At 29.9% G+C, this 11,183-nt stretch overlaps 1 protein-coding gene across 2 annotated transcripts in view; it reads right to left on the bottom strand.

Moving 5' to 3' along the window:
- LOC100574437 (sodium-dependent nutrient amino acid transporter 1) overlaps positions 1-11,183 on the bottom strand; it is a 52,402-nt gene that overhangs the window by 28,611 nt on the left and 12,608 nt on the right. For both annotated transcript variants that reach the window (XM_016800208.2, XM_016800210.2), the window contains exon 2: positions 6,410-6,997. In XM_016800208.2, the coding sequence (XP_016655697.1) occupies positions 6,410-6,997 (588 nt within the window). The remainder of the gene's footprint in view (positions 1-6,409; positions 6,998-11,183) is intronic.

The following is an 11,183-nucleotide window of genomic DNA, read 5'->3' as shown; positions in this document are numbered from 1 at the left end:
CAGTTGAAAATATTACAAATACATAGGCACAATTTTTTTTTATAAGCATTTGAAGTTAAAATCTTGACAAAATGTATCAAATTTAAAATTGAATAATTATTTTGTAGTTAAAAATTTATAAAATGTTCAACTTTTATATCTAAGGATTGAAAATTTAAAACAAGATTCCACGTAAATATTTAATTCTGTTACCAAAAATTCTAAGAAATACATAAGCACAGTTAATTTTATAGTCATTTTAAGTTCAAATTTGGACGAAATTACATATTAAAAAACCTGGAATAACTATTTTAGATATTTTTTTGTGATTGTATAATATTATATGTTGGTACTTGAAACTTCTAAAGTATACTATTATATATCTATGATAGTACCACGGTTTGTTGTTGATGTATAACGCGTTACCTGATGGATATTGTGATATGATTAATTTGGAATTTATTATTAATACCTATTATAGGTCAATTTTTTTTTAATACTATAGATAAGTATACCTACCTATAATAGGTATGTCTAATACCTAGACTGACAAACCGTCTCCGCTCAGAATCGTTTTTCTTATACGGTGATATTATATCATTGAATTCAAATTTAATACTATCCATTATACAGTGACCCACTTGTAACCTATTGTACAGCAGAGCGACATCCACTTACCCACCTTTTTTAATGTGTTTTTACTTTGATGTATCATTTTAAATTTACCCAGTAATTTTCTTGGACGTAAAGAAAAACTATCTAATAAATCATATAATATGACATATAATATATAATTTTTTTTTTTTGCAAATTACTAAATTTTAACTTTACACTAAGTTAAGTTACTTTTTTTCAAAGTTAACTTTTAACTTAACGAGTTAGCAAATTTAAAGTTCGGCCATCAGCGTTTCTCAAATTGTGAGTCGCGAGAAGTTAAAGTTTCTAAGTTGTATAAGCTAAAAGAATTAAAGTATTACAAGCCCCAAAAACTACCTATCACATCATTCCTATTATCATGTTTGTTCAAACAACGTATATTGTAGGTATATCATAAAAGACTATCGCGATACAACAACCAATATATTATCGAACTTTCACCAACCAGTTTTTTCTATCACCGCGACCGTGACAGAAATAAATATGGACCAGTAACTATAAAAACATTTTTGCCCAGTAAAACTATGTGGACATTTGGGCCACAGTGCTAAAAACATTGAGAAACACTGATTTAGATACTTCATGTATAAAAACTAATAATTAATAACAAAAACTAATAAGCATATCGTACACACGAGGAAAATACATTAAGAAAGAATATTTCCACGTCAAGTTGAAACTATTAAAAAATTTCACAAAAAACCTATAATATACACAATCAAACGTCCAAAAAAAAACCCACTAAGCTTATAATATAATACATACAATTTACTTATATAACAATGCAAAATGCACATACTCTGTAGCCGAGTTAAATTATTTATTACGAAGAAAATAAAAATCATTATTCTCAACAAAAAAACGAAAGTAATGTATAACTGCCGAAAACGACGATAGTTGAAGGTAGCAGTTGGAAATTGAATCACAGACCGTCGATTGTTTACTTGCGCCTAAACCACTACCTCAAGAGTACGTATACATATCTAAGTATCTAACACATGTACTAAATATACACCGAACCTATTGTTTACCTCGACTCACTCACATACCGTGTGTACATGTCATACATGTACTATAGCTACGTACAAAGTGGTCCATTTACACTCACTATATTGGAAATAATATTTTTACATAATTTGATGTCATTCCTAAACAAAATTTTTGTTATAAAGTATTAGCTATATAACTATAATTTTTATCAAATATTTTGTTTTGCGATGTAGGTAATAAAAATATTTTCAAAAAAGTTACAACTTTTCGAAATAATGAGTATAGACTCCTTCATCTTTTTTGTTTTGTATACGGATCGGGCCATGTGAGGCGTCGGAGAGGGGAGGATATCCGATTTGCTGCATTTTCCCTGCTAAAAAAATCACTCTATCCATTGTTCACAGGCGTCAAGCATACACAGATTCACTATTATGACTTATATTCCTAGTTGCATTCGATACTAGCACGACAATAGCACAGGATTTTTTATATGCTACGTTGCCACACGTATAACCACTTATACTATATGTGTCGATGTATATAATAAATTATAGAGGGGCTATATAATAATATTAATAATAATAATATATTATATTTGTTGCGCACGCTGTCATCTTTTCGTTTATATTTTTTGTAGGCGCGCACCGGCACAATAAGCACCGTTTCACGTTGACATTGACATCGCGTATACAGACTATACGGTTTGTAATGAGAATTTTTAATTTTCGTGTCGGTCGTGCATATGTACGACACATACCATTCCATTGTAATCAAATAGCGTATATATATATGTATACACACACACCATTCCATTGTAATCGAATAGCGTATATATATTATGTACAATGCACACACCGCGCCTCAGTCAGCTGCAGTCGTCTCCGTTACCTACAGGTGTATATTATTATATGTATACAGCGTGTGTATAGTGCGCCCTTTTTGTTATTCGCTCCTCGCATTGACGGTAATAATAATATACTTAAGTATTTAGTCCGAAGAGGACCTTGGTAGTTACCACGAAGACGATAACCATTACGAATCGCCTACATATCCTTTATTTTTTTATGTAAGGAAATAGAATGTAAATCGGGACTATAAAAAAAAATTGTTTTTAATAAAAACAGTGAGAGGCTCGTGCCCAAATGGTGTCACACTGTCACACAAACAATGACCGGCACGTACCGTCGTCTACAGAATATTAATTTTAACGAGGGAAAACTATATGAAACAAAATGATAACTTGGGTCTTGGTTATATAATATTAAATTCGTGTGGTTCGTCTTAAGGGCGTATATAATGAACACGCCGTGCGTCACCGGGACAATAAAAATATTTTTTTTATTATTATTGGTGGGGCACCTATCTACAATGACTAGGCTTAGCCCTTAGGCATCATTAAAAGTGCTTTACACTACTTTATTCCCCTCATCTAAACTTTAAAATTCAAATACTAATAAGTTATAACTACCTAATTAACTACTCGTTTGAAATTCGATTTGTATGCATCGAAACACTATGAAAAATATTCTTCTGGAAATGTATGTTTTTAATCAAAAAAGTAAAAACTTAAAAATTGAGATAAATATCACTTTTTTCCAAAAACATTGTTTTATAAATAATTATAATGTAATGTTTTCATAAAAAATTATATCTTTTCGAAATTACGAGTGCAAACATAGATGACTTTGTATATAGTAATGTGTTATATTTATAATTTAATTTGCGCCATTAGAACGGGTATGATATTGGTTAGGTCCGTAAGAATAGACTATAAACTATTAGACTTTACTGGTGCTTTTGAACAAATATAATATTACGTTTGGTGATTCTAATTTTGTATAATATTTAAAGGGTTACAAAATATCGACAAAAGAGGAATCGAAGATGGTTTAGGAGGTTTTGGATGAGTGCGTAACCTTTAAACAATAAACATATACAAACAAACGGTTTGTTTATATAAAAATATAAGATTTTATATAGGTACCGACCTAAAATTAAAGGAAACTATAAGTTTGACATATAGTTTGAAAATAATCAATTACGAACCAGACGGAATTTTATCTTGTTTATCAATAAAATATATTTTTGCGTACCTAGTACCCATTTAAACGTAAAAGATGTACATTAACATTTTATTACTTCCATTTTAATATCGAGTTATACGATATACTATATTTACCATATTATATCGTATTGTAATAAGAGGACGAGTAAAAATGACATATAAATTCATCAAACAATTAATAATTAAGTGTAATATCAATAGTAATCTAAAACTATATGTCACAATAAAACCTATTGTACCCATTATTCGCCGTATGTAATATTAGTCATTAATTACTAACCATAATTCTTTACGTAGAAAACAAATATATCAAAATTCAAAATAACCAGACATTATTTATATTGATGATTTATTAAGAACTTAGAACAATAATACCTATATTATATTTTATTATATTGAATACTTTTTCTGTATAATATATTATAATACCCATATATCTGCTGGTTGTTTCTAGAAAAATGTATATACAATGTGCAACCAATAATTATTACTGTGGATTATGAATTTGTACAAATGGGCATATAAGATAAGCTAAAAGTTGGTTCTACAGAACTATTATAGAACTCCTACAGCACAATAACATTATTAACTACCAAAAATAATACACTCGTTTTTTATGAACCCTAAAATATTATGTGCATTTTATACGCATTGAAAATTTACTACGCTCATGATTTCTGTGATGTTTCCTTATATTAATTCAGGAAACGAATCGAGTAAACCAAAAAAATTTCATTTCCATTTTTTTGAGTTTGGTTTTTTCTAAAATAATTTGAATAAACAGATTTGTGTGGGTCACGGTCCGCAGAGTTTAACGAGCTGTGCAATTTCGCCTTGTCAAGGCCGCCGCGCATGGAGCTATTTAACTATATAGTATATAGGCACCTAGGTACTACTTATTATAGTTAAAGGTTTTACGGTGATCGAACCCAAAATTCGGTTCAGATAGTGTGATTTCCCGTAAAATATGAATGTGCTTAAAATTGTAAAATATGTAGTATGCACAATGCACATAATACATACTCTGAAAGAATTCGTATTTTTTATTACACTTTCTTAAAACATAATATTTTGTGCTCACCTAGCATACGGTACGATCGACCAGTAAAAATATGCAAATGCGCATACAAAGCCTATTCCTAATCGGTCATCTCGATCGCTTTTTGACTAGGTAAATGACCAACTTCAGCTTATCTGATAAGTGATAACGGTTAATTGTATTGATAATTTAACTGCGCAACTCACGTAGGTACATACCAACATTAGAACGTAACGATTTTAGTAGCTATACGCAATGCATACGCGGGTAGGGAGCTATATTAGTGTATGGTATTTTCTTTATTATACCTACTATTGTTTGGTTTTTAAGCCCTGAAGATATACAATTAGTTTCTAACGGAAAATAACAACAAATTATTCAGACTATAAAACCGCTATTGATTGTAGTTCAATTAAATTTTGCCAGCAGCGGCACATTCCGTATGCGTGGATAGTATTTTGATTTACGCAATACATTTTCAAGATGTTTGATATATACAGAATTACAGACAAATTAATAACCAAATCGTTACTAACATTAGGTACGTGTAATTTTTTATTGTAACCTTGATTGTGTTGACAAATAGCGTACCTATTTTAATACTAAGTACATTTACACTTTTTATATAATATAATAATAATATTTAAAAATGCATATACAAAAACATGCAACTTGCTGCAGTTTAACGAGTCAAATTAGTATAGAAATATCAACATATATTTTTTAATTTCACTTGATATATATACCTAATAATTGCTACTATACATTTATAACTTGTTCTTGTCCTAAAACCACGCGTAATCAATTCGATTACTTAATAATTAATAATGGAACATTCGCGGATTACTTTAAATACACTCCTAAATTCACTCCTTGCAAAGTTGACTGATTCAGTCAAACATAATACGTAGTTGAAGAACATTCTATATTTTATGAGTTATGATACACGATATTTACTGATTTACTTTGAGAAACAAATAATAATGATGTGTATTGTGTGTTTGGGACAAACATTACAACACAAAGGTGTGTCTAACACTATATCTATAAAAACACAAAACACTTATATAACCGATCAAAACAGATCCACATGTAGTGCACTTAAAATATCATACCTACACTTGTTGCACGCAGCGCACTTTTACCCTTAAAGTTATACGTTATCTGCGTATTGACAATACTAGTATACCTATGCCCTGTGTAGTGTATTCCTAACTGTCCTAAATATACCAATATAGTTATAAATACTTTTAACTCCATCCCCAACTGTGCGTTGATCTGCACCCCACGGTGATTGAACATATATTATGTACTTATGTTTAGCTTGAGTTAAGTTAAGAGTAAACCTCAATGTTGTGCGCAGTACTGTGCACCTCACCATATCGGAAGGGTGAGTGAACTATAAATGGACAATTTATAAGAGACATTAAAAGAATAGGTTACCAATAAAAGCGAAAACTTTGATATACCTATTAATGAATGTCTACCAGTTATTATGGACACCTTGACGGACACGAATAATACGTACATATTATAAAAATTATAAATATGATCGACGAATATAATGGCAAATGGCAATAATGGACGTTGGACAATAATGAAACTACTTATATACTGATTATTGGGATCATCAGATCATCTGGGTTTAATTGATATCGTAGTGGGTACTAAGTACGTACCTTTGGCGTGTCATCGCTGTTGGCATCGATCCCCACGAGCTTGGTAGTCGAGCCCATTGGGGTGTGACTGAATGGGGCGGCTGCACCCCCACGGAGATCGACCGTTGTATCCACTGCGGTGGCCGCACTGCAGCAGTAGTCGTAGTCGTCCCAAGCAACCGCACCGCCGAAATCACTCAGCCCACAGTCGTCGCGGCCACCAGTGGAAGCCGCGTCCGTCGTAACCGTGGCCGTGGTCGACGTAGTAACCGCCGTGGCCGCGTCACAACCGTACACCGAATTCGTTTCACGGTCGAAATTACAACAGTCGTGGTCGTCGTCGGCCGCTGCGGTAACGTAAACGAACGCTGACACTCGCGGACTGACTGGCGTTATCGGCGGTGACTGCACGGCCACGGACAGTCGTGACTGCGGCGGCCGGCCGGTTGTGATGCGCTCTCCCCCGCCACGGACGGATTCCAGTTTGCGGAACACGCCGTAACACGACATTTCGGCGCTCGCTACTTCCGACAAGCCGCGCGTCGGCGTCATCATCGTCGATTCATTCTTGCCGCGCATCGCCGAAATGTTCGACACCGACCTTGTTATCTGTAAATGCGCGAATAACATAATATTATGATTTTATGTATTATTAATAATAATATAGAGTTAATATAGAGTTAACATGTTAAGAATAAGAATATAAATATTTACATAATATATTGACTTTTTTATTACATAGAAATCCGCGCCCTATTGAAATACAACCTACTTCCAGTTAAGAATTCCCAGGGGAGGGGAGCATGGATAGCACTAATTCCCGCTATACCGACAATTTTTAGTGCTTTAAGGATATACAAAAATAAATATATAAGTGCTTCCTAAAAACCTGAGTTATCACTATAGCCATTTTTCAACTTAACGCAGCTAAATTACGCAAGTCTAGTTTTTGACAAAATCAATTATGTTTTTTTTTGTGTACCTAACTCAAAAACGAATGACTGTAAATATTTCAAATTTTCACCAAATTATATTATGGAACATGATAAAAATTTCAAAACATTTTGTCGCTTTTTCGATTATTTTTTTTTTATGTTTGGCTCGTTTAATAAGTTTGAAAATTCAATACAAGACTCCTTATATTTTGTTCATATATCAATTACAAAATTAGTTTGTAACTACTATTGTATACGTACAATTTTATTATATCGGAATATAACTTAACGAGCCACTGAGGGAAAATAATATACGGAAATAAAAATAAAAAAGTTATTGTTCAATAGTTGGGCATCTATAGAGACTTCACTATGCAGTCCTTGAGATCAAGAAGGCCTTCAAATAATCTACTATTTAGAACAAATGTGTGTATACTTTATTTACCAACTACAAATCAGTTATTCAATTACCTATTGACAAATATGTTTATTATGTTATTATATTTAAAGTTCACAAATATAAACTTTTGATAATTACCGTACAGTATTAATATTCTACAAGTTGTTTAACTTTATTTTGTATACATTTTTGGTTAAGTACCTATCAAAATTGTTTGATTCGATTATATTCAACAATGTAACTTATAAAAACAAAAACTGAAAACTATTGGAGGTCAATTTTAATAATTATTTATTATGTATTTAATTTATTACAACTTCATACAGCAATCTTCAAGCCCGAAGAAATAGATTCGTCTTTATATAAATTATTTTTTCACTCTTTAAAATATTTAATTATATATTTACATTCCCAGTCATTAAATGTTTTCAGTTAACTCTCATCGTGTATTTTAAGTTTTAACATATTATTGTCAACCATCAAACAAGGACATTTCCCAAAACGTTACATTTAAAATTTAAATATCTAAGTTCATCAAAGAAATCTACCAAGCATAGCTTGTATAAATAGAAAATTAAATTAAAATATATTATATAATGCATCTATAATAGTTAAGAATAAAGAAAATTACAAATTTTAAACTTTACTTGCGGAAATATATTTTATTTTTTACTATTCGTATTATTATACCTACCTATTTCTATATATTATTATATGATATTATAAATAATAATAATTATTTATAATTTAATTATATAACTACCTACCTATGTTTATATAATATATTGTACATTGATTGATGGTTGATAATAGAAACGAAACTTTAGTGGTTATCTATATATTATGTGTATTCTATATTATTGTACATTCATTGTACACTTGATTTAGTTCTAGTCCATGAATATTCAGAATGTATTGTTATTACTTACTATACTATTGAAAAATAATGTAAAAAACTCACTCATACCATTAATTAATATAAACATCATTATTATTTATTATTTTTATTACTATGTTCAAAACATTCTTATTAATTTTAATAAGATTAATTTATTAATTACACTTACACTAACCAAGGTGTGTGACTGTGTCCCATTCTCGACAAAAAAAAACTAATAATAACAACCAACTATAACAACTATAATAATACGATGATAAAAAGTTGATAAAGTAATCGATTGTATTTTTTATTTTATTTTTTAATTGTTTTTATCATAATTCTAATCCAAATATTTATGTAGGTATAGGTAATCAATTATACGAGTAAATACTAGGTAATTTATGCGGTTTACTTTAACTTTAACATGAAGTTTACCTTTTGATCAAAGTTGTTGTTTGAATTTAAAGAAAGCTGAATACCATATTATATTATTAAGTAGGTACCTAATATGAGTGGAGAGATGAATGTATTGGTTTTACAATTATGTGTGTTTAAACTTTAAATAAATTTTAGATTCTGAGCGGAGCGATGAATGTATTGATATTCGATTTTACACTGATGTCTGAATTTTTTTTTTTTATGTCCATCATCACCTTTTAGGTGAGTAAAAATGGTTAGATATTCTTCAACAGTATCTTTTCTGATAGGAAAGTAAATCTAATTGATACTTTTGGAGGTCAGAAGTAAAAATTTCCCAATAGTTTTCAAAAGCGCCGTGAAAAACAAAAGAAAAATTAAAGAAAAACGGGAATTTTTACGCAAAATCTATTTTTGAAAAAATCGATTTTGGTTTTTGGTGCAACTCAGAAATGATCTTAAGTACATGAAATTTCAACTCAATATTTATATTCTCATTTTCTATACACCATAACATTTTGAAAATATTTTGACTCTTTTTGAGCTGTTTACGGGCATTGTTAGTTTTAAATTATTTTGGATTTTTTTTTCTATAATGTCAGTAAAATTTTATTTGTTGGGTAAAAAAGCGAGAAAATAATACAAGGCTCCTGTTATATTGCTTAAATGGCAGTTGAAAAATATTAAAAATACATAGGTTCAATTTTTTTTTATAAGCATTTAAAATTCGAATTTGACAAAATTTATCAAATTTAAAATTTAATAATTATTTTTTAGTTAAAAATGTATAAAATGTTCAACTTTTATAGCTAAGGATTGAAAATTTAAAACAAGGTTCCACGTAAATAGGTTATATATAAATTACTTTATTCACAATAATATCATCAAATATATTTAGTAATATCAGGCTGACTGACCATTTTCGCTCAGAATCGTTTTTCTTATACAATGATATTAGATTATAAGTGGACCGATGAATCCATTGATTTTACAATGATGAATGTTTTTTTTTTTAATTTTTTTTTTTTGTGTCTGTCATCACCTTTTAGGACAGTAAAAGTGCTTGGATTTTATTCAACAGTATCTTTTCTGATAGGAAAGTGAATTTAGTTGGTACTTTGAGGGGTCAAAAGTAAAAATTTCCAAATAGTTTTCAAAAACGCCGGGAAAAACAAAAGAAAAATTAAGGAAAAACGGGAATTTTTACGCAAAATCTGTTTTCGAGAAAATGGACTTTGGTATTTGGTGTAACTTTAAAACAAATGACCGTAGATACATGAAATTTTCACTGGTTGTTTATATTTCCATTTTCTATACATGACTTTTTATAAGCATTTTTTTTTATTTTTTATTTTTTATTAAAATACAATTACAATCTATTTATCTATACAAGTATACAACAATTTAGTACAATAAGTAATTTTGATATAGTATTTACATAGCGAGAATGACAGATGGGGGAGGGCACTCAGTAGTGCCACCCGACTTATAAGCATTTAAAGTTCAAATTTTGACAAAAATTATCACATTAAAAATTTAATTATTATTACTTTGTAGTTAAAAATGTATAAAATGTTCAACTTTTATAGCTAAAGATAAAAAATTTAAAACAAGATTCCACGTAAATAGGTTATGTATAAATAACTTTATTCACCTTAATATCATAAAATATACTTAGTAATATCATAGGCTTTTCGCTCAGAATCGTTTTCCTTATAGAATGATATTATATCATTGAATTCAAATTTAACACCATCCATTACAGTGACACACTTCACACTTGTAATAACCTATTGTACAGCAGAGCGACATCCACTTACCCACCTTTTATTAGTCTTATTCTACGATTTTCAACTTTGAAGATGGTTTCTGGTAGCAAAGTAGATCAAGTTTTTAGTTCTAACTTTAAGGGGTCTCTCATACCATACCAATTTATGGTGAAGATTCCAGATTATTTAGATCATCTTGAATCACTTTCATTAAAGTCACTTAGTTTACTTCATGAATTATTTACATCAAGTACCTATGTATAAACATTAAACCTTAAACTTTCCATAAACAAAAAAGGTGAGCAAGTGGATGTCGCTCTGTTTTACAGTAGGTTACTAGTGGGTCACTATATAATGGATGGTATTAAATTTGAATTCAATGATATAATATCAT

The sequence above is a fragment of the Acyrthosiphon pisum genome, chromosome A1, assembly GCF_005508785.2.
Source record: "Acyrthosiphon pisum isolate AL4f chromosome A1, pea_aphid_22Mar2018_4r6ur, whole genome shotgun sequence".
Lineage (NCBI taxonomy): Eukaryota > Metazoa > Arthropoda > Insecta > Hemiptera > Aphididae > Acyrthosiphon > Acyrthosiphon pisum.
Note: the sequence above shows the minus strand (reverse complement) of the source record. Positions and strands in the feature narration are given on the sequence as shown.